Here is a 25582-nt window from a genome sequence, read left to right on the forward strand (position 1 = left end):
GAAGCCTATCCGACTACCAGCGGATCTCTCAGCAGAAACCCTACAAGCCTTAAGAGAATGGGTGCCAATATTCAACATTCTTAAAGAAAAGAATTTTCAACCCAGAATCTCATATCCAGCCAAACTAAGCTTCGTAAGTGAAGAAGAAATAAAATAGTTTATAGACAAGCAAATGCTGAGAGATTTTGTCACCACCAGGCCTGCCTTAAAAGAGCTCCTGAAGGAAGCACTAAACGTGGAAAGGAACAACCGGTACCAGCCACTGCAAAAACATGCCAAATGGTAAAGACCATTGATGCTATGAAGAAACTGCATCAGTTAAGGGGCAAAATAACCAGCTAACATCATAATGACAGGATCAAATTCAGACATAACACTATTAACCTTAAATGTAAATGGGCTAAATGCCCCAATTAAAAGACACAGACTGGCAAATTGGATAAAGATTCAAGACCCATCGGTGTGCTATATTCAGAAGACCTATCTCACGTGCAAAGATGCACATAGGCTCAAAATAAAGGGATGGAGGAAGATCTACCAAGCAAATAGAAAGCAAAAAAAAAAACAAACAAAAAAGAAGGGGTTGCAATTCTAGTCTCTGATAAAACAGACATTAAACCAACAAAGATCAAAAGAGACAAAGAAGGCCACTACATAATGGTAAAGGGATCAATTCACCAAGAAGAGCTAACTATCCTAAATATATATGCACCCAATACAGGAGCACACAGATTCATAAAGCCAAGGCCTTAGAGACCTACAAAGGACTTAGACTCCCACACAACGATAATGGCAGCCTTTAACACTCCACTGTCAATATTGGACAGATCAATGAGACAGAAGGTTAACAAGGATATCCAGGACTTGAACTCAGCTCTAGACCAAGCAGACCTACTAATCATCTACAGAACTCTACACCCCAAATCAACAGAATATACATTCTTCTCAGCATCACATCACACTTATTCTAAAATTGACCACATAATTGGGAGAAAACACTCTTCAGCAAATGTAAAAGAACAGAAATCACAACAAACTGTCTCTCAGACCACAGTGCAATCAAATTAGAACTCAGGATTAATAAATTCACTCAAAACCGCACAACTACATGGAAACTGAACAACCTGCTCTTGAATGACTACTGGGTAAATAATGAAATGAAGGCTGAAATAAAGTTGTTCTTTGAAACCAACGAGAACAAAGACACAACGTACCAGAATCTCTGGGACACATTTAAAGCAGTGTGTACGGGGAAATTTATAGCACTAAATGCCCACAAGACAAAGCAGGAAAGATCTAAAATCAACATCCTAACAACACAATTAAAAGAACTAGAGAAGCAAGAGCAAACAAATTCAAAAGCTAGCAGAAGGCAAGAAATAACTAAGATCAGAGCAGAACTGAAGGAGTTAGAGATATAAAAAACCCTTTAAAAACTCAATCCAGGAGCTGGTTTTTTGAAAAGATCAACAAAAATGACCGCTAGCAAGAATAATAAAGAAGAAAAGAGAGAATAATAAAATAGACGCAATAAAAAATGATAAAGGGGATATCACCACTGATCCCAAAGAAATACAAACTACCATCAGAGAATACTATAAACACCTCTATGCAAATAAACTAGAAAATCTAGAAGAAATGGATAAATTCCTGGACACATACACCCTCCCAAGACTAAACCAGGAAAAGTTGAACCTCTGAATAGACCAATAACGGGTTCTGAAATTGAGGCAATAATTAATAGCCTACCAACCAAAAAAAGTCCAGGACCAGATGGATTCACAGCCAAATTCAACCAGATGTACAAAGAGGAGCTGGTACCACTTCTTTGAAACTATTTCAATCAATACAAAAAGAGGGAATCCTCCCTAACTCATTTTAGGAAGCTAGCATCATCCTGATACCAAAGCCTGGTAGAGGCACAACAAAAAGAGAGAATTTTAGGCCAATATCCTTGATGAACATCGATGCAAAAATCCTCAACAAAATACTGGAAAACCAAATCCAGCAGCACATCAAAAAGCTTATCCACCACGATCAAGTTAGCTTCATCCCTGGGATGCAAGGCTGGTTCAACATTAACAAATCAATAAACATAATCCATCACATAAACAGAACCAACAACAAAAACCACATGACTATCTCAATAGATGCAGAAAAGGCCTTCGACAAAATTCAACAGCCCTTCATGCTAAAAACTCTCAATAAACTAGGTACTGATGGAATATATCTCAAAATAATAAGAGCTATTTATGACAAACCCACAGTCAATATCATACCGAATGGGCAAAAACTGGAAGCATTCCCTTTGAAAACCAGCACAAGACAAGGATGCCTTCTCTCACCACTCCTATTCAACATAGTATTGGAAGTTCTGGCTAGGGCGATCAGGCAAGAGAAAGAAATAAAGGGTATTCAAGAAGGAAAAGAGAAAGTCAAATTGTCTCTGTTTGCAGATGACATGATTGTATATTTAGAAAACCCCATCATCTCAGCCCAAAATCTCCACAAGCTGATAAACAACTTCAGCAAAGTCTCAGGATACAAAATCGATGTGCGAAAATCACAAGCATTCCTATACACCAATAACAGACAGAGAGCCAAATAATGAGTGAATTCCCATTCACAATTACTACAAAGAGAATAAAATACCTAGGAATCCAACTTACAAGGGATGTGAAGGACATCTTCAAAGAGAACTACAAACCACTGCTCAATGAAATAAAAGAGGATACAAACAAATGGAAGAACATTCCATGCTCATGGACAGGAAGAATCAATATTGTGAAAATGGCCATACTACCCAAGGTAATTTATAGATTCAATGCTATCCACGTCAAGCTACCATTGACTTTCTTCACAGAATTGGAAAAAACTACTTTAAAGTTCATATGGAATCAAAAAAGAGCCCATATAGCCAAGACAATCCTAAGCAAAAAGAACAAAGCTGGAGGCATCATGTTACCTGACTTCAAACTATACTACAAGGCTACAGTGACCAAAACAGCATGGTACTGGTACCAAAACAGATATATAGATCAATGGAACAGAATAGAGGCCTCAGAAATAACACCTCACATCTACAACCATCTGATCTTTGACAAACCTGACAAAAACAAGAAATGAGGAAGGGATTCCCTATTTAATAAATGGTTCTGGGAAAACTGACTAGCCATATGTAGAAAGCTGAAACTGGATCCCTTCCTTACATCTTATACAAAAATTAACTCAAGATGGATTGAAGATTTAAATGTAAGACCTAACACCATAAAAACCCTAGAAGAAAATCTAGGCAATACCATTCAGGACATAGGCATAGGCAAATACTTCATTACTAAAACAACAAAAGCAATGGCAACAAAAGCCAAAATAGACAAATGGGATCTAATTAAACTAAAGAGCTTCTGCACAGCAAAAGAAACTATCATCAGAGTGAACAGGCAACCTACAGAATGGGAGAAAATCTTTGCAATCTGCCCATCTGACAAAGGGCTAATATCCAGAATCTACAAAGAACTTAAATAAATTTACAAGAAAAAAACAACACCATCAAAAAGTAGGCAAAGGATATGAACAGACACTTCCCAAAAGAAGACATTTATACAGCCAACAGACATATGAAAAAATGCTCATCATCACTGATCATCAGAGAAATGCAAATCAAAACCACAATAAGATACCACTCACGCCAGTTAGACTGGCGATTATTAAAAAGTCAGGAAACAACAGATGCTGGAGAGGATGTAGAGAAACAGGAACACTTTTACACTGTTGGCCGGAGTGTAAATTAGTTCAACCACTGTAGAAGACAGTGTGGTGATTCCTCAAGGATCTATAACTAGAAATACCATTTGACTCAGCTATCACATTACTGGGTATATACCCAAAGGATTATAAATCACACTACTATAAAGACACAGGCACACGTATGTTTATTGTGGCACTATTCACAATAGCAAAGACTTGGAACCAACCCAAATGTCCATCAATGATGGACTGGATTAAGAAAATGTGGCACATATACACCATGGAATACTATGCAGTCATAAAAAAGGATGAGTTCATGTCCTTTGCAGGGACATGGATGAAGCTGGAAACCATCATTCTAATCAAACTATCACAAGGACAGAAAACCAAACACCACATGTTCACTCATAGGTGGGAGTTGAACGAGAACACATGGACACAGGGTGGGGAACATCACACACTGGGGCCTGTTGGGGGTTGGGGGCTGGGGGAGGGATAGCATTAGGAGAAATACCTAATATAAATGATGAGTTGATGGGTGCAGCAAACCAACATGGCATATGTATACCTATGTAACAAACTTGCACATTGTGCACACGTACCCTAGAACTTGAAGTATAATACAAATAAATAAATAATTCTTAACAATATCAGTAGGATAAAGGCTTAACCAACCTGGATAATTTGAGACTGGAGGCTTGTAAGTAGGCCTAGGACCTAGAAAAATAAGTTTGATTTTATAAATTCACCATAAAATTATGACTTTAATTTTTATATTGACTTTTTAAGTTTATCAAAATGAAAACTACACATACTTTACAAACTTTGCAATTCCACATCTTAGAATTTAACCTACATATATATTTGCACAAGTATGTAAGGATGTATGTACAAGAATGCTCACTACACTTTGTATTTTATAATGGAAATTCTAGAAGATAACCATCATGAAAGTAATGTGAAGATGGGCGTGGTGGCTCACGCCTGTAATCCCAGCACTGTGGGAGGCCGAGGCAGGTGAATCTCTTGAGGTCAGGAGTTCGAGACTAGCCAGGCCATCATGGAGAAACCCCGTCTCTACTAAAAATACAAAAAACTAGCCAGCATAGTGGTGGGCGCCTGTAATCTCAGCTACTTGGGAGTCTGAGACCGCTTGAACCCAGGAGGTGGAGGTTGCAGTGAGCCGAGACCGCGTCACTGCACACCATCCTGGGTGACAGAGCGAGACTGTCTCAAAAAAAAAAAAAGGAATGTGCTTGGGGTAAACATATGTATCTTTTTTAAAAACTGTAAGTAGTATTATGCTACATAATTTACATCTTTCTCTTTTCCACTTAGGACTTCCTCGACATTTCTCCATGTTAACACATTTAGATCTACCTTAACATCATTATGTTGTTATTTAGTCTTCCTCTAGCAGATGATAAGAAATCATTGACAATCCCATAAGGAATTTTGATTTGTAATTTTTCAAAAAATATCCTTGCAGTTTGTCTTTTTTATAAACAGTTTATCACAAGCAATTCTCTCTTCAGCTCTCCAACACTAAGCTAGATCAGTGTTTTATAAATACTTTATGAAATGCTTATCATCAACTCTTTCAAAAGACTGTATCAGCAAACGTAGTATTAGCACATATACCCACTAGGAGCACGTGAGTAAGCCCGGATGCCTCACTGAGTATAAATTTCACATGCAACCTTGTTTTGCTCATATATCAGTCCACTAAAAAACTCATCTCTTCCTGCCCCTCAAACCCTACAGCACTCAACTCAGGAGGCTACCAGTTACCAAGTTCTTACAGGAATTATAAGAAGGTGTTTTTTGTTTGTTTGTTTGTTTTTGAGACAGAGTCTCACTCTGTCACCCAGGCTGGAGTGCAGTGGCATGATCTTGGCTCACTGCAACCTCTGCGCCCCCAGGTTCAAGCGATTCTCCTGCCTCGGCCTCCCAAGTAGCTGGGGTTACAAGTGCCTGCCACCGCGCCCAGCTAATTTTTGTATTTTTAGTAGAGATGGGGTTTCACCAACTTAGCCAGGCTGGTCTTGAACTTCTGACCTCGTGATCCACCCACCTCGGCCTCCCAAAGTTCTGGTATTACAGGTGTGAGCTACCCCACCCAGCCTATAAGAAGGTATTTTAATTACTATGTTAACATGCATAATTCTCTTCGATCCTTTAAAATATTAGGGAGATAGGAAATATATAACCAAATTAGAAGCCAGTGATTTGAAGGATTTTTTTAAAAATCACCAGGAATTTAAAGGATTTAAAAAAAAAATATAAGCAGGAAATTACTAAACCTGAGGCACTGGATGTTGGAGATTTTGTAGTGGGAGAAGTCGACACTGGAAAACAAAATAATAATGTACATTGGACCAAACACTTGGGATTTATTGCTGGCATTTTCTCCAGGAATTTACAAGATTTTTGAGACATGTAAGGAAGAAGCTATTAAACCTGAATGACTCGAAACTGGAGGGTTTGTACTAGAAGGAGGCAGCACTAGGAAATAAAATAATGTTAGAAGATCAACCACTTTGGAGTTATTGCTCTCATTTCATTTATATGAATTATGCCATTGTTGACTTACTTAGATAAAAATGCCCATGTTTCAATTCACTCCAAAAAGTTGTTGTAATTCATTTTATACATAAAAATATTAAAAGCATATGCCCATGCAATGTACATAACATGCTAAGAACCCTGGAAAAGCACACAAAATCACAACAGCAGAATTTGATGTGAATTTCACGTCATACATCTGGCATAGAAATGAATACAAGACAGTTAAATACTAAAATTGTTTCTTTTCAGTTATTCTGTATGACTGATAGTTAATATCAAAGAAATAAAGTCTAAAATGAACAGCAACAACAATAACAAACCAAGACAGAATGAAGATAACCTTTGTACCTTTAAGACACTTAGGAACTGGGGGATCCCAAGTACTGTTACTGTCACAGACAATTGTGTCGCTCCCAGTGAGGTAAAATCCCTTATCACATTCAAACATAACTGTTGCTTTGTAGTAAAATTTTTTTCCAAATCCTGATATCTGTTTTCCATTTTTGACTACTGGAAATCGACATTTGACCACTGGAAAATTAGAGAAACCTCAGAATTAATGGATATCTGCTTTAACAGAAAAAGTAGTACAAAGTAGTAATTTCCAGTGTGAACAGAGACAAGGAATGGAATGCAAGATGTTAAAAACATTTTTTAAAATACTTTAAATGTTAACTGATATATTCTCCTTGATATAGAATTCTAGGGTGTTTTATTTTTCTTTCAGCACTAACAGACATAACCATACTGTAACCACATTTTCTTAAGAAAACTTGGCTGGCTGTCCTTCTTACTTGTCCCTGCCCTCCTAAATGTAATACGGTTTTTTGTTGTTTTCCCCACTTACTGGCTGCTTCTTAAACTTTTGTTTGGTAATTTTTACCAAACTACTGCAGGGGGTTGGTGGTGGTGACGGTAAATTTTAATAATTTATTCATCCTGCTGAAGGTTCACTGAATCTCCTGGATCTGAGGTTGTTTTGGATCTAATTTGCATAATTTTTGGCCAATATTTTTTCAAATAATATTTTACACCATTCTCTCTCCTGTCTTTCTGAAACTCCAATTACATGTATGTTTCACTGCTTGATACTCTCCCACAGGTCTGTAAGCCTTTCTCTTTCTTTAGTCAACATTTCTTCTTAAATAAGGTTCAGTTTCTATTGACCTGTCTTCAGGTTCACTGACTTTTTGTTGTGTCTAATTGTACCTAATGTTATTTGTAAAGGTTAGTTTATTGGATATAATTTACATACAGTAAAATTCACCCTTTCAAGTATACCACTGTATGAGCTTTGACAAATGCAAATAATCGTGTAACTACCACCATAGTAAAGATACAGAAAAGTTCCATTACTCTCCAGAATTTCCTCATGCTCTTTTCTGAGTTACCCCTCTTCTCCCTCATCCCCACTTCCACAACCAGCCAACCATTGATCTGCTTTTATCCCTATAGTGGGACTTTTTCAGAATGTCACGTAAATGGAATCACGGTCTTCTTAGTATGGCTTATTTCACTTAGCATGATGCTTTCAAGATTCATTTGTGTTGCTGCATGAATCAGGAGTTCATTCCTTTTTATTGCTGAGTATGAGTCCATCTTTTAGAGGTAGCATAGGTGGTTCATTCATTCACCAACTCAAGAACATGTGGCGATTTGCAGTTTGGGGTGATTATGAATAAGGCTGCTGTGAACATCCTCATATAAGTTTCTGTGTGAAAATGTTTTCAGTTTATTTCGGTTGCCGAGTTGTATGATAAGAGTATGTTTATAAGAAATTGCCAAAAATGTCCCAAAGTGGTCATTTCACTTTGATTCTCACCATCAGTATATTGAGAGTTTCATCTGCTCCATATCCTTGTCAATACCTGGTATTGTCAGTTTGGGGGGTGTGTGTTTAAATTTCAGCCATTCCAATAGGTATTTGGTGGCATCTCGTTGTGAGTAGAGACAGTTTTTACTCCTTCTTTTCCAATATGTGTGCCTAATTGCTTTCTCTTGCCTTACTGTACTGGGCAGGATCTCCAGTACAATGCTGAATGGAGTGGTAAGAGTGGACATCCTGTTTTCCTTCCAGAATTAGGTCTTTATTAATTAGACAGAAATGTAATTAAGGTTTTTTTAACCACTAAGTACGATGTTACTTTTTACCACTAAGTATAATTTTTTTGAACCATTAAGTGTAATGTTAGCTGTGAGATCTTTGTAGATGTCTGTTATCAGGGTAAGACAGATAGTACCCTTCTGTTCCTAGTTGCTGAGAAGTTTTATCATGAAAAAATAAGATGATGAATTCTGTCAAACACTTTTTGTTTTTTGCATCTAATAAGATAATGACATGATTTTTTTTTCTCCTTAATAGTCTCCTGATGTGGTAAATTACACTGATTAATTTTTGCATTTGAACTAATCTTGCATTCATAGGGTAAATCCTACTTGGTCATGATCTACTTTTCTTTTTATGTATCACAGGATTTGGTTTGCTAATATTTTGTTGAAGATTTTTGGTCCTGTGTTCATCAAGGATATTATTTGTAATTTTCTTATAATGTTTTTGTTTTCTGGTTTTCATATCAGGACAATGCTATCATCATAAAATGGGTTGAGAAGTGTTCCCTCCTCTTGCACTTTCTTGAAATGCTTGTGTAGAATTGCTATGATTTATTCCTTAGATGGTTGGTAGAATTCCCCAGTGAAGCCATCTGGGCCTTCAGTAGGTTAGTAACAAATTTTATTTCTTTGGTAGATATAGGAGTATTCAGGTTATCCATATCTTCAAGTGAGTTTTGACATTTTGTATCTGTCAAGGAATCTGTCCATTTCAGTTGTCAAATTTATAGGCATAAAGTTGTTTATAATATTCCCTTATCATCCTTTAAATGTCTGTAGGATATTTAGTGATATTCTCTTTTTCATTCTTTTGTTTGTCTGTTGAATAATTTTGTAAAGTAATCAAGTAAAGTTTACATCACCGATATTAAAGAATGGCCATATGCACAAAAGAATATAAAGCTTTTTGGCTAAGGGATGGGGGGGAAGTTAGAAAAAGGATGAGAAACACATACGGGGTGGACGTGAGGAAGGAGAGTGAAAGGTGTAGGCACCCCCACCTCACTTCCTGAGGCAGGGCCATCAAGGACTCTCAAGATTGAGCGGCCATTAATTACATGGATTCAGATTTCTTTCATTCTAGACTTAAATTTAACCTTAGGTTTTTGCTCCAGCACCAATTTAACAGAGCAACGTAGGCATTTCCCAATCCAGCAGCACATGCTGTTTCCAAGCGCATGTGACTGGCGCACCGCAGCTCCGTGCACACCCCAGGAGCGCAGTCCATGCCCAGAGCAGGTGCCTGTGTTGTGGAACCTGACAGGAAGCCTCCCAGAACACCGCCTGTCACAAGGTGCCACCTGAGGGGATCTGAGGTCTCTGAAGATCAACTGGTGCCTGTGATTTCCAAAGATTTAACCTTAGCCTTCAATGACATTTACATATAAATTGTCAAATAAAACCCTCCATAATTTACACTTAAGTCTAGGAAGACATGGCGCAGATGTTCCAGTGACAAAAAAAAAAAAGTGTAGCAGCTGTGTGTGTTTTCCCCATTTTGACCAAGCTCTCACTGTAACACAGGGCATAAAGGAGAAGGGTTGCACACAAATTTAAAGTATAAAAAAAAAAAAACCCAAAAAATCATACATTGATGCTGTTGACTTGTTAACAATGCAGGGAAACTCAGTGCAAAATAAAATCCCTTATTTAAACCTTAAAAGAATGAAATGTACCAACTAAACTGTGTAGGCTCTAATGTAGCAGAACAGAATGTTTCCAGAAAAAAAATACATTAAAAAAATAAAAAAATTCAGAGATAAAACATAAAAAGATTAAAATATATACATCTTAAGAAAATGTATTGCTCAAAACATATGAAACTTAATTCTAAGAAATTCACCTACCTAAATTTAAACAAGACTGCTGCAGTTGCAGCTCGCCGTCCTGCAGGAGACACGCAAAGGGATGAGGGGCGCAGGGCTGTGGGGATGTCAAGACTGCCCCAAGGTCAAAAAGCCTTTGAGGAGAGCCCCAGCTCCCACTGAGACCAGCCTCCGGCCTGCCCTCTGCAGAGGGGAAGGAAGGGGATGGTTCTGGGGCTGCAGACCCTGCTGGAATTGGCAGAGGAGCCAGCAAGGCTGGGGGGCTATAGGCTGGCCAGACTCCCTTAGCTGGATCCCCTACTCCACGCCTGGCCAGCACTCCGGGATGCCTGGCTCAGGTCTCCATCAGGATCTCCACCACGTGTTCCTACTTGCCCAGGTCAGAACGCAATTGCAGCTGCAGTTGGGAGGCCAGGTGGCTGCAGGGCCAAGCCTCTGAATGCTTTGCAGGGCCACTTCCCATCGTGTGGGTCAGCACCGTGTGTCCAGGTCATCATAGGAACTGACCACGTCTGAGGCCAGCTCTTCCATGCAAACTGGGGTTTTTGGTCTTCAGTATTTCAAATATCTCATCTCGCTACTTCTGAAAGCCTCCTCTATTTTCCCCAGGGCTGTCCGTCTCCCAGATGCTGCTCTTCAGGGCTCCTGGCGCCAGTGTTGAGGTGACAGAGCAAAGGTCTGAAAACTGGCCCTTTCACGCAGCAGTGCCCAAAGCAGTGGGCATGGCACACCCCCTCTGGCTCCCGCATGGAGGGTACAGGCCACCGGCACAGGATCTCTGCGGAAACCAGGCAGTGGGATGACACCAACCCCACACTCTTGGGTGCATCTGTGTGCCACATCTCATCCTGGGCCATCTCCTCTTAGATCTGCCAGGCGTGTTGGTGACGAGGACCCTGTGGCAGTGGTTGGGCTCCACCAGCAAGTAGTAAAGCTGGAGCTTCTAAAAGGACAAGTCTGGGAGTGACTGCCCCTGCCGGCTGCAGGAGGGCAGGGTCTTCAAACTGGCTGGGGTGCCGTGCTTGGCCACCACTTCTTTCATTCTCAGTATTGGTTAATCTGCATCTTTTTTTGTCAGTCTGGCTATAGGTTTACACACTTTATTGATCTCCAAGTAGCAACTGTTGGTTTCACTGATTTCCTCTATTTTTTTTTTCTCTTCTTAATTTCATTGATTTTGGCTCTATCTTTATCATTTCCTTACATCTGCTAGTTTGGGATTTAACTTGCTCTTTTTTAGTTTCTTAAGGTGGAAAATTAGATCACTGATTCGAGACTTTTCTTTTTTTCTAACACAAGTTATGTTATGCTATACATTCCCCTGTAAGCAATGCTTTAGCTGCATCCTACATATTTGGATATTTTGAGATGTTGTGTTTTTATTCAATTCAAAACACTTTCTAATCTCCCTGCTGACTACTTCTTTTATGCATGGGTTATTTAGAAGTGTCCTGTACACTTTCAAATTCTTTGAGGATTGGCTTTGTTATTGATTTCTACTTTCATTCTATTGTGATCAGATAATATATTTTGAATGATTTCAATTTTTTGAAGTTTGTTAAAAATTGTCTCATTGTCTAGAATATGGTCTACTTTGGAGAATGTTTCATGCGTACTTGGGGAGTATATACTTTTAAACCACTGTTATTCAGTGATTTCTTTCTTTAAATGGGCAAGTCCCCTACATGGTCTTCATACTTTTGGTCACTCCAGAGTGCCTTAAACATTTGGTCTTTAAAAAAAAAAAAAAAATTTTTTTTTTTTTATCCAGAGTTTATCATTCTTATTTGTGAGACAATTAGTCTGTTACAGTTTACCACTACCATAGCCAGAACTCTTAGATTTCTTGTAATACAAGATGAAACTTTCTTTAAGCCAGTGTGTATTTTTTTTTGGTTCCTTCAAACAAAAACGTCTAACTCATGCAGATACACAGTAGTTCACACTGTATAAAATGAAATGCCAAGAACATGTGGGGGTGAGAAATAGGGAACTCTAGCTAGAACTATTTTTTGACTTGAATTGACCTGTATTAAAATAAATTAGAAACCAATTATACAGGAGGAAGCACATACACCTGCTTTGTTTATTTGTAGATAAAACTATTTACAAAATGTTTCCATAGTATTTACAAATGAAGAAGGAAATAAATTGAACCACTACCTTTACACTCTGGAGCAGCATGACTCCATACTGAATTGTCACCACAATAAATCGTGCTCTCGCCAATAAGTGCAAATGGATCTGGCCCAGGTGCAGGATCACAACTATAAGTTACTGCATCAAGATACTCAAATACTTCTACTTCACTAAAGGTGTGTTTTCCATTTTTTATTTTCGGAGGTGGTGTACACAAAACCTCTTAAAAATGAAGAAAAAGAGGAAATAAATGTAAAAGATAAAGATAGCATTAGTAAAATTTCTATGTCTTCAATAAATTCGTCAATATAGGGTTTCTACAAGCTGGTTGTGAATTCAATATGGATTTAAAAGAAGGTTTCTATGAGCAAATACACTATCCCAAACTCAAACCATTAATGTAGTAACTAACTTTCAGAACAAATCTCATTTTCTTAAAGTGTAAATACCTATTGATATGGTTTGGATCTGTGTCCCCATCAAATCTCATGTTGAATTGTAGTCCACAATATTGGAGGTGGGGCCTGGTGGGAGGTGTTTGAATCATGGGGGTAGATTTCTCATGAATGATTTGGCACCATCCCCTTGGTGCTGTTCTCGTGATACTGAGTTCTTGGGGGATCTGGTTATTTAAAAGTGTGCAACACCTCCCGTCCTCCCCACCTTGCTCCTGCCATGTGAGACACCTTGCTCTCCTTCTGTCTTTCCCAATGATTGTTAAGTTTCCCGAGGCCTCCCCAAACCCCCAGCAGATGCCAGCACCATGCTTCCTGTAGAGCTTGTAGAAACACGAGCCAATTAAACCTCTTTTCTTTATAAATTACCCAGTCTCAGGTATTTCTTTAGAGCAATACGAAAACGGCCTAATACGCCTATATTTATTTGCAAGGCCATGCTAAGTTCTGTTCTAGTTATCACAAGAAATGCTGACAATTTAATGAGAAAATATGCTTAACTGAGAGCTAGCTGAGAAATCCTTTGCGATTTATAAATATATCCATTTTCTAAACTGGTGGTTCACAATACCACCAAAATATTATTGTCTTTTTTCACTCTGATCCTAATAAGAATATAGTGATTTTTTTCCAAAGGCTACATATTGTGTGATAACACAACAGGCCAAATACAATCTTGCTTTAAGCCAGATGTTGAAGAGATGTGCAAAAAATGTGAACAATGCCACTATTCTAATTTTATTTTGATTTGGAAAATTTTTATTTTTCATAAAAATTATGTTACATATGTTAATTTGTATTGCATCTATTCTTACAAATTAATCAAGCCAGGTGGGGTGGCTCACATTTGTAATCCCAGCACTTTGGGAGGCCCACGGGGGCAGATTGCTTGAGCACGGGAGTTCAAGACCAGCCTGGGCAACATGGCAAAACCCCATCTCTTCAAAAATTACAAAAAGCCAGGCATAGTGGTACACGCCTGAAGTCCCAGCTACTGGAGAGGCTGAGGCTGCAGTGAGCTGAGATTGTGCCACCGCACCCCAGCCTGGGAAATAGCCTGAGACTGTGTCTTAGGAAAAACATAAACAAAACCAAAAAGAATCAATAATTATTTAAAAACCTCTCTGCTTGAATTCCAATATGATAAATACCAATAGATATAACCCACATAAAAGAAACCTCTTTGGGATCTTTGTTAATCTTAAAGTGTAAAGGGTGCCCTGAGGCAAAAATCTTTGAGGACTACTGGTCTAAATTAAAAAAAAGAATTTACTTACTTTCACATATTGGGGGCTTACCGCTCCAAATTGCTACTGATCCTTTAAGTTCACAATATAGAATTTCTTTACCAATCAAGTAATAACTAAATGAGAAAAGAATGGGTTACTGTTTTGTATAGCAATAAATAAGACACACATAATAATGAAGGAATTTTTATATGGTTTCTTTTCTACACTGCAGTAGTTTGAGGGGATGCTTTCTTAAACAACACACTATATAATGAAAGTGCTAAATAAATCTGCAATTTAATCAAATAGAGTTTCTCCATTTGAATATATATTGGCCAAGAGCAAAGATGTCTAAATAAATCTGCTGTGCCTTTCCACCCAGCCTCTTTGCTGCCTCCAGCAATCACATTACACATTCATTTCTGTGCCTTTTCTCACACCACTTTGCACAGTAAGAGCAAGGACTGTGTGGAGAGAACAAGCCCTAGAGCTGGAATGCCTGGATTCAAGTCCCTGCTTCTCAACTTATCTAGTTTCTTGAGCTTGGGTAAGTCACTTAAAGTTCCTTCACTCAGCTTCCTGATTAAAAGGGGATAACAGTACATGGGATTGTTTAGGGGATTAGATAAGTTAGCATTTGGCACACAGTGAATGCCACATGAGTTTTAGCTCCTATTAATATTATTTAGAATAGGAGTGTATTTCTAGTAATAGCTCACTGAGTATAAGAATACTTTCATTAAGTATACCCCTATACTCAATGAAATCTTCCCTGATTTAAATTCACAGGAATCTCTCCTCCTTCTGGACTCTTAGAGTAATTATCATGAATAATTCTACTTATTTGGTATTTCTCATTTAGTATTTTGCTTTTATTGCTCTCAGTATATATTATTTCTCAATAAGGTTAGAACTTCTTTTAAGAAGGTCGCTGTCTTAAAGTTTTGGTATCCCTCGGTGTGCCTAGCAAGCAGTATGTGTCAAATGAATATTCCAATATTTCTACTTGACAAAATTTAAAAAACTGTCAGTTGCCTTACATAGTCACAGCTGATTTTTTCCTCCAAAACTCACTTACATTTTCTATATTATGGTGTATTACTGCTATTGTTTGAATCTGGTTTGTCTCTACCAAAACTCATATTGAAATTTAATTGCCAGTGTAACAGCATTGAGAGGTGGTGGGGCCTTTAAGAAATGATTAGGTCATTAAGAGGGATAATGCCTTTCTAGAGGGTCTTCATTAATTCTTGAGGGAATGAGTTCTCATTCTTGTAGGCTTGGATTCGTTACCATAAGAGCACGTTGTTATAAAGCAAGAACCTCCTCCCTTGTGCTTTGTCTTTTTTGCACATGCTAAATTTCCCTTTCACTTTCCAGCATGTTATGATGAAGCATAAAAGCCCTTGCCAGACACTACTGCCATCCCCTTGAACTCTCCAGCCTCCAGAAATATAAGCCAAATACATTTCTTTTCTTTATAAATGCGTAGCCTCAAGTATTCTGTTGTAGCAAGAGAAATCGGACAGAAAATAACATTTACTCTCTAAATGCACATTTATCTTAAATGTCTAGTATCTCCAATATACACGACTTCAAAAGCCCTGCAGAACAAAGGCTATCACCGAGGGCTCAGTACCTGCTCTTGAGATGCTTCAGATTGTAGCAGTCTCAAAAATAAGGTTTTTCAGCTGAGAGATTTTGATCAACATGATGGTAAAGGCTCACCAGGTCAGTTTTGGTCTGGTAACACTTTACAGAGTCATCTGGATACAAGTGTATCTTTAGTTGGCAATTCTATTTCTCATTTTTGTGAGCCCTACTTCAACTCTAAGAGTTGGCAGATTTAAATAGGGGACACTCAGTTGTGAAGGATAAATTCTCATGATTACTACATTCTTAATGTTTACAACAGACTTATTGTCAGAAACAGCAAGTAGTTTTGCTTTCCTTCAATATCAATTACTTTCTATTTACTATATATCTTGCCTATCTCCATAAAACATCCAAGAGTTGTTTAGCTAGAAGTATAACTTGTCACATAGAAAGCAAAATTAAGTTTACACGAATGCTTAAGAAGAGAAGCAAAACAAAAATAAAATTACGAACACTTCCCTTATTTCCTCTAGGGAGCAACTTACCCCTCATTACAAATAAAGTGTATCTGATAACCAAACTCGTAAGTCCCATTTGCGAGGATTGCTTGGCCATTTAAAGGATCCCCTAGATACGGACACGTTTCTCCTAAAAGAAAATAATTTTGAGAGTTTTCAATCCAGTTATAAAACAGATCTGAATCAAAACTAAAATTCTGCAGTGCTCTTTTGAATGTGTGGGAATATAATTTTCATTATTTACTTATTATAAGGGCAAACTTAAGATTCATATTCACCCAGGCAATCTATTGCCAAGAAAAAGATTTCTTGGAGATTTTGATTTCTCAAAGCTTGCAAAAATGCATTGTTATCTTGAACCTCATTTCACAAGAAGAAAATCATCATCACCATAGTGGAATATGTACCCTAAAATGTGTGCAAATCTCTAGAGCAAGCAGCAAAAAAAAAAAAAAGAGGCTTGTTTACTTACTATAACAGGCATCATCTGAGACAGGTAGCCATGTGTGATTCCGATCACAAATAGTATGGGTGGCAAGAGGAGGTATATAGAAGTATCCTTTTTTACACTTATAATCTACTCGTTCCCCAATCTCATAGTAGGGTTTTGGTTTACCAACAAGCTCCATAGCTTCAAATGTTGGTGGCTCCTCACAGGCATCTAGTGATAAGAGAATAGGAACACGAAGATGGAGTACTGATACCACTTTAATCAGCCATGGACTGTGGTCTGGCAACAGGTAGTACAGAAAAAACAGAAAGCCCCTTGGCAAGATTTTAAATGATTGTTCCATGCTTTTACCTGAGGGCTGGTAGTAGTGGAGGAAATGGGACTTCCATGTTTTAAGTAACATCCTATTAGCTTTTGGTTTGTTTGGGAATAAATATTCAACAATAAACTGAAGAGACAGCATTAATGTCTTTGGTCTTCAAATATACATGGATGCATCTTTCCCACATTTTTCTAAATTCATTTCAAAAGTAACTTCTCCTCTAAGAAGTCTTCTACAGTACAGAGCACTCTGCTCAGATTGTTCTTCCATAGTTTAAAACACTAACCTATAACAGCTTGTCGCTTCAGGCTGTCTTCTCTTAAAAGGCAAGTTTCTGGGGGTCAAGGACCATGTTCTTCTTTTTCTACTATACTCACCTTGTGGGTGCTCAAGAAATGCTGACACTCACAAACTCTATCTGCAAATAAGTATTCAAGAAATTGTCTGCTACTGTGCCTGGGGAAATGAAAACAACCCTAGTTTGGATTTATGTTATGCTAAGTCAAACAAAAGGCTCACGTTGCCCTAAAAGGACAGGTAATAACGAGAAAGTCTGAATTTATGATGGTGAGTGTTTATTCCTGATGAGTCTGTTGCTTTTCAGAGTTGCTCACTCTGTGATTTAATCCTGTCCCTTCTTTCTTGCCTCCTTTGCCCTACTCTGCCACACTGAGTAGCTTGGCAGTCCAGTAGTGTCACATCTTGGTGCCTTTGCTCACCTTGCTTCCTCTGCTCTGAATACCCTTCCCCCGTGGCCGGTAGCTACAACTCCTGCTCAACTCGTCTTCCTTAATCCACCCATCATCTCCTCCAGGAAGCATTTTCTGCCTCCCCCTGGGAAGCAGTGATCAGTCACCTTCCCCTGGACTCTCCCCTGCATGGATCTCTCAGGTAACTATCACATGCTTTTGTGTTTAATAGTTAACAAGCCCGACTCCATTCATCCATGCGGCCACAACACTCAGCACAATATGTCACTCAGAGTAGCTATTCAAAAAAAATTTGGTACTCAAAGTCCACTGCTGTCAAACACAAAACAATGTGAAGAATACACTGTAACCAATTTCATATTGAAAATAATCATTCTACAGCACAATGGAGAAAGATTAGGCCATTTCTTGTGCTGCCTATCTCCCAGTCTTCTGGTATCCTGGCAGGTGATCAGACATGGACCGCTCTCTTTGCATTGTAGTATGCCCAGTAAGGAAACTGAGACGCTACTGTGTAAGTGCTTACTGATCTTGGCTTCTTTCATTGGAAATAAGGAAAACACCTAAAATAGGCAGAAGAGACCACGCACAACAGGAGATTGGGGGTTTTGTCCAAAAAAGCAGCTCCTCTCCTGGAGGAATGAGACTGGCCTGAAATTTGATACATGTTTCCTTCAGCTATCTGGAACCATTTGGCAACTACCTTTGAGAGGGCAGGTCTCCCATGCACAGCACTGTCTGCTTACAAAACCTTCTCCTTGTGAGAGTGAGTTGCTCCAAAAAGTGAATGTTTATTTTAATTCATGTATTCTCTCTGCCTAGCATCGTGAGTTCTCATTTTTACTTTCTCTAGGTTTCATACCTGTCTTGATTTACCCTTATGAACCTCAAACTTAACCTTGCTTTTCCTTCTCTTCATTCTTAGTTTTGTTATCTTCCAGGTTGCACCCTATTCATTTCATAATTCTATGTTCTTCTATTTCAAATTGCTTTCATTATCTTCTTCGGCTTCCTGTTTTGTTTCTGTGTGTGTGTGTGTGTGTGTGTGTGTGTGTGTGTGTGTGTGTGTGTGTGTTTTGTTTTGTTTTGTTTTGAGACAGGGTCTCTCGCTCTGTTACCCAAGCTGGAGTACGATCAGGGCTCACTGCAGCCTTGACCGTGGGGGCTCCAGTGATCCTCCCCCTTCAGTCTCCCAAGTAGCTGGGACCACAGGTGTGCAACATCACACCTGGCTAATTTTTGTTTACATTTTTTGTATAGGTGAGGTCTGCTTATGTTGCCCAGGCTGAACTTCTAGCACTAAGCCTATTCTAAACATTAATCTTAAAAGAAAAAAAAAGTCCTTTTGTTTTCGTCTTATCACCACTGCTCCCTACTCCCATCACCCTCCTTCAAAATGAACGTTTTAATAATCAGTGAGATGCAAGACTGAAGTACTGGAAGCCCTGCAGAGTCAACAAATAGGGGAGACAGATCCTTTCTGGCCCTCAGCTGCCGCTGCCCCAGCTTTTTAGGTACCGCAGAAAGACCATCCTGAGCATAGCTCTTTAAAGAACCTTCCTCTTGGAGGCAGGAGGGACTTTTTCCTGGACTCTAAGCCCCAGCCAAATAGTATATTTAATTTTCTGGTATTTAACAGATACGGAGGTAAACAAATCGGGCTTTTGGAACCACAAGTGCGACAAGACAGACAGGATCCCTGCATTCTCACAGGGAGAGACAAAGAACAGAAAAGGTCATTTTAAAAGGGTGATTACAAGTGAAGAGGAACTTGAACTGGGTTGTATGTGTTCAACCTGAGATGGGGGTTTGCGAGGTGGCATGATCAGAGAAAGTCTCTGAGGGTGTAACATTCCAGCTGAGTTTGCAGAAGAGCGGCCCTGCTCCTCCTGCAGCAGGTCAGGAGGAGAATGTTCCTGGGCTGAGGGAACAGCAAGCACAGATGCCCCAAAGTCTGTTTGATGAGCAGAGAAGCCTTCCCTCTCTCCAATCATTTGTTAAATGTTGTCAGATTTATATCTGAAAATTATACTGCTTGCCTCCAGAGCACTTCCCTTGGTTTATAATTTATTTGTCACTATTATGTTTTGGATTTTAATGTCTGCCACTCCCAGTACATTTTAGCAAATAATTTATTGGTTATCTACTGTGTTCCCGGCACTGAGCACTTAGCATTGAGCAAAACAAAGTCCCTGCTTATCTTCCTGCATGAATGTGTGTGTAAACAAATAGTGAAAAAGGGATCAAGAAAATAAGAATGGTTTGTTATTGTCTACCAGTGTAATAGCACCAGACATACAAGACCCACATTCGTTGAATGAATGCTCCTAAGGAAAAAAATGCAACGTAGAAACTATACATGTTATTGGATCCTAAATATAATTTGGACACAGATACACATGAAGCGCACATGAAGTCAGAAAGAAATATACCAAAATATTAAAAATAGTTGTCTTTTGATTCTGTTCGTGTCGCACAATGAGCATGTATTTCTTAGCGGGTTTTTTTGTTTGTTTTGTTTTGACAGGGTCTCACTCTGTCATCCAGGCTGGAGTGCAGTGGCATGAACACAGCTCACTGCAGCCTTCACCTCCTGGGCTCAAGCGAATCTCCTACCTCACTCCCCAGAGTAGCTGGGACCTCGGGCATACCCCACCACGCCCAGCCAATTTTTGTATTTTTTGTAGAGACAAGGTTTTGCCATGTTGCCCAGGTTGATCTTGAACTCCTGCGCACAAGCAATCACCCCGCCTGGGCCTCCCAAAGTGCTGGGATCACAGGCCTGAGCCACTGTGCCTGGCCCAGCATGCATTTTTAAAAGTATTGGTTCCATTCAATGAAATACAAAATAAATTTAGTGGGATAGGCCTTAAGCTTTAGCTTATGAGCTGTAGGGGAAAACCAGATTAACATTATTTGCCTTCCTTTGTTAGGATACTAATTTCTCACTAGGTTTGGCTACCATTGTTTTTTAGGTTGCTTCACATCTCTCAAATATGACTCAAAGTAATGAAAAGAAGGAAAACAATGTCAAAAAGCCATTAGGCAATGGAATCAGGTACTGTCTATATTGGTTGGGAACAGGAAGATGACTCAATGGTCCACCCACCCCGCAAAAAAGCAGCCATTTACAAACTAATAGGAGCTCAGGCAACACGGAGACTGTTCACAGAAGGCACAAAAAGCATGACGCCCTTACCACCTCTCTAACCCCAGGCACTGAGAGCCTGCTCTCACTCAACATGCCCTCCCTAGCCCCAGAGTCCGCGCTCACTCCATTCAAAGCAGTGAGCTGTCTTGCCCACAGTGAACTCTGCATGCAGGCCACTTGCGCACAGCACGCTCCCAGCAACATCTGGCCAGGCCCCTGCTCGCCCAGCCCGGCCCAGCACATGGGGCACAGCAGACGCACTGCAACCCTTACCGCGGGTACTGTCCAAGCCCTAATGAACACCCCACTCACCAAGGCACCAAGGAAACACACGGCAAACTCTCACCACGGGCACAGCACGGACCCTAGCAACACTCCCATGCACCTGTGCACTCCAGAGCAAGCCCTCACCTAGGGCGCCCAGTTCGCGCTCCCCTTGCCCACTGGCTCAATCCCGAAAACACGATTCACGCTTTTTTTGCGGACGCAGCCAGATCATGCCTAAATGCCGGCCGAGCACACGACGCCACCAAACAAGCTTCACCTGGGGCTCTGCGTGGTCCCCGCATACCCCGCCACATGCCCCCGGGATCTGAGCACTGCACCCCTCGGAGAACCCTGTCCCCAAGCAGGCACGACCTGCGGTGAGCCCCGCCCCGCGACTCTTGTCCGACTGAGGAGAGCTCTAGTCTCGCCGCGGACGCGCGAACCCGCCCCGGGGTCCTACCGGAGAAGGAGGACAGCAGCAACACCAGGGCCGCCAGAAGCAACGCAGGAAAGCGCCGGGAAGGAAAGGGACACTTGCGGCGGCCGCGAGGCGCCATGCGCGGCGCGGAAGACGCCATTATTTTTCCGGAGGAAAGTAGAGAAACCGAGAGCCAGCCGAGCAGGGAAGTCCCTTCTGAGGCCGGCTATCCGACGCAACAATCCCCAACTCATAAAACACCCAGTGCCGCAGGACAGGTGGGCGGGGCCCCGGCCGCGCCCGGGGCGGAAGTGAGTCGAGTCACCGGGGCGGCTGGGGCCAATCGGCGGGCCGCGGGGCGGGGCCTCGGCTCTCACGGGCAGCCCTTGGCCTTCGAAGGGGCAGGGCGAGGCCCTGGCGGTGCCTAACCCAACAGGTTCCCCGAGGCCGCCTTTTCTCTTGCTAAACCCTTGGCCTACCACCCCGGAAGCCTGAGGCGTCCAGCGGAAAAGGACTGGCTCGCCGTCATATTTGTGACCCAGGAAGAGTGGAAAGAAAACTAAGCTGCTTTGGTAATAGTTTCCGGGAATTCGAGAATCAAGAATAAAGCACTTCGACCTAAAAACAGAGATCCAGAGTCCAGGCAGGGGGTCACCGTGGGCCAGCACCCCTCAGGGTTAGTTTTATCCTGGGGCACTGCAGGCTGTCAGGACTGTCTGAGCCCTTACTTGGTATTTGGCATTAGTCAGGCATTATTGGGAATATTTGAGTTTTACTTGCTTGAATGTCTGCTACTGGATCGTCTCGGGGCCGTCTTGTTTTCACAGTCTCAAAGGTTTGGCTTCTGCACTCCCAGCCCCTAAGGTAATTTGCCCTTTGCTCCCCTCCCTGGAGAGGACCCGTCAGAATCTAATTTATTAAGCAACACCAGGCCATTAGAATATTGAGACTCTATGGGGCCCTTGCCCTTGAGCAACTAAATTTTTTATTGAAGACGAAATATACATGCATGAACAATGTAAGGACGAGGGTGTCCTAAGCGCCAAATTCCTGGAAGCAATAAATGCAGGAGGATTGGGATGGGTAGAAATTGTTAGGTGAAGAGTGGCTAAGGGGGAGAACTTTTCTGGTGAAACAATCTCAGGAACAATACTGGAAAATTAAGAATGAGCAGGATTGATTTGTAGGGTTGTGAGTAAACCGGAATGACTGGTAAAAGGAAAAGGACATGACTGGCATTAAAAGAGCAAACAAAGAGTTGACATCTCTTCCCCTCAGATTGGCAAAGAATTAAAACGTCAGCCAATGTGAGTGAACGTGTTGCAGGGGGACCAGCACTCTGTTTGTAACATAACTTTTCAGTATGTTAAAAGTCTTAAAGTGGACATGACTTGTGTTAGGCTCTCAGTTCCCAGAGAAATCATCAGAGCTGTGATCAAAGCTCTGATGTGATTAATTTTTGAAAAAATGTAAACCCTAAGTGTCTAGCAAAAGTAATAAGGAATTTCTGGTAGTTACCTTTGTGTGATGGAATTCTATGCAGCAAATATTGCAAAAGAATACCAAATATGAGAAACTATGATATCATTGTAAGTGGAAAAAGCAGAGTCCAAAGTGGCATGTGCCTTTTGGCAGTCCTTTTATTAAAACAAAAGTACCATATTGATATGTACAAAAAGAAACTAGGAATACAGCAAAATTAACAATGGTTGATAAGATTATAGATATTTCACTTTCCTTATGCTTTTCAGTTTTCTATGTTGACCTTCTGTTACATTTAGAATAAAGTAAAGAAAATGTATTTAAAAAATCAAACCTATGTATCAAGGGCTGTTTTGTTCATAGAATTATGGGAGTAGAACTTGTATTATACAGGGTTAACCTATGAGAGGATGGTGAGGAACTGGATGCTCAGTGTATAAACCTAAAATCGGTCTTATAGAATTGTAGAGCTTAAGTGTATTTAACACAGTTTTATAACCGAGATGTACTGAAGAATTTCTGGGTTCACCAAACCATGGAATTTCCTCTTCCTGTCCAACCAACAAAAATTTTTAAATTCTTAGCAGAGATTATAAGACATCAAGTGTGGAGGTGGTATATCAGATAAACATCTTAGTATCTTGGATTATAAAATTCAATGACAGCAATTAAAGCGGGTATAATTAAAGAGATGGTAAATAGGAAACTCAATGCGGGGAAATTATTATTTCTGTTAATATATGGTGTCAAAGAGTGATATGACAGATATGTTCTGTGGCTCAATGCCAGCCTTCATTTGTGAAAGTGGATGGTCTATTTACTGTTCTCTGCAACAATAAATATTAAAAATTCTCCATCCATTTTCAGGCTTGGAAGAAAAATGTCTTTTTTCTCATGAGAAATTTTATTATAAACTATAGAAGAAAAAACAGTGCTAGTGTTTGATTGCCTAGTTTCAGGTGTCAGATTAGATTCAAAGATTGGTATTTTGTTGAAACTTTCTTTCAATCAGTAAAATTTCTATCCCTGGGGTTAATCAAGCCATTCTTAACATACGCGAAGACTTTCACATTAAATATTTAAAACTTATTTTTATTTGATTCAACTGAGGCTTCATTTGAATGGCTGAGCCTTGTTCTCTACTTTTTGGATAAGTTTCGTGAGTCAGGGATAGCATTTTCTCATATCTACAGTGCCAAAATCTATAGTAGGTGTACAATGAATAACTGGTAAATATTGGATGAAATAAATGGTTCTTGTGGTCAAGTGCATTTTAACATGTCTCTGCCAGTTCTCCCCCAGCATGAATTTACCAAATGCCCACAAAGTTCTGAGACATTTTGATTTAAATAATTTTGACCCTAGGAAACAAATCAAGATCGGTCTGTAAAAGGGATGAGCTACACCTGTCTGCACAGCAAACTGTCCTAAATCAGGTGTCGCAAGCTTACTTGTGAAGTGGAGCTGTGGTCTATCCCTTAGCCTTGAGATCATTTTAGTGACTGAGTTCAAAGGGAGGGTGTCGACAGTGAACTTCCTGAGGCCTTAACAGGGGTAGAACTTGAAGCCAAAGCTTTGAATGAAGTGGATTTAGGAGATTAAACACTAATGTTTCCTCCAACTCCCCCTAAAGATTTTGTCAAACTGCCAAAGAAAAGAAAAGGAGCGAATGGAGGATATGTGTGTTTGTGGACCGGGTTTAGAACTATGGGATGTCCTTTAAGGGGCTTATGAAGGGCAGTGTGGGTGGAGGCTGGTGTGCAGGGATGTCATTAAACTGTGGCCAACTCTTTTAAAATTTGATGTTAGATGGCTCTTTGCCTCCTAAATTAGTATACTGTATTTACATTATGCTTTTCAGGAGCAGGTGTAATAGCATGAATGGGCCTCTATTTGCATCTACTAAGCACCTGCCAGCCAACTGACCTTTATGGTTAGTTGTGTCTGATCCTCTTTCCTGTTACTATCAAGAGCATTTTTGTGGCATTACATATCAACACAGGGATTATGAAAACAATCAGCTACAGAAAGAAGTGCATTTCTCAGAAGAAATAGATAGTATTTTGTTTCCTCTTGGCTTTTGAAGGCTTTTAAAACATAAGTATATTAGAAACTATATTCCATAAGTAGATTTGCAAAATAAAAATATTTTACTCTGTTCTCATTGTAATGGTAGAGACAGAAAATTTCATTTAAGCGTCATAAACTTTACACACTTAGTATGCCAAAAAAGCAAACAAAACAAAGAATGTTAGGACTAGGAATAGCTTCAGAGAGCAATTGGTGTCCAGCCCCTGCTGATAGGGCTCCGATGTGTGGAGGAACACCAGGTTCTTCATCTCGCATTGAATTGGAAAAAAACGAGATGGGTACAAGTGGAGTAGTTTTAAGGAGTGGAGAGTTTAGTAAGCAAAAAAGAAGGGAGAAGAAAGAAGGAAGAAGCTCCCCTGTACAGAGACAGAGTGGGGGGCTCCAAAGCTGAGAGTGGAGACCTCAAGTGGGGCAGAAACCAGCCAGGTATACATAGGCTGGAGGAGGTGGTGCCTGATTTGCATAGGGCTCAGCAGATTGGTTTCACTAGGCATGCCATTCAC

At 40.1% G+C, this 25582-nt stretch overlaps 1 protein-coding gene across 12 annotated transcripts in view; it reads right to left on the bottom strand.

Moving 5' to 3' along the window:
* The window catches only part of CD46 (CD46 molecule), a 42942-nt gene extending 21123 nt beyond the window's left edge, over positions 1-21819 (bottom strand). For 3 of the 12 annotated variants that reach the window (XM_055234584.2, XM_055234589.2, XM_063613607.1), the window contains exons 1-7: positions 21549-21814; positions 16660-16848; positions 16215-16317; positions 14122-14207; positions 12414-12611; positions 6664-6846; positions 4423-4464 (exon numbers count right to left, since the gene is read on the bottom strand). In XM_055234584.2, the coding sequence (XP_055090559.1) occupies positions 4423-4464; positions 6664-6846; positions 12414-12611; positions 14122-14207; positions 16215-16317; positions 16660-16848; positions 21549-21666 (919 nt within the window). In that variant the 5' untranslated portion in view covers positions 21667-21814. Of the gene's footprint in view, positions 1-4422; positions 4465-6050; positions 6096-6207; positions 6253-6663; positions 6847-12413; positions 12612-14121; positions 14208-16214; positions 16318-16659; positions 16849-21232; positions 21494-21548 lie in introns of those variants that run through there. The other 9 variants (XM_055234582.1, XM_055234585.2, XM_055234581.2 and 6 more) reach the window with 7 other exon arrangements.
* Positions 21820-25582: the final 3763 nt, after the last annotated feature.

This window comes from Symphalangus syndactylus, chromosome 19, assembly GCF_028878055.3.
Source record: "Symphalangus syndactylus isolate Jambi chromosome 19, NHGRI_mSymSyn1-v2.1_pri, whole genome shotgun sequence".
In the NCBI taxonomy this organism is placed as follows: domain Eukaryota; kingdom Metazoa; phylum Chordata; class Mammalia; order Primates; family Hylobatidae; genus Symphalangus; species Symphalangus syndactylus.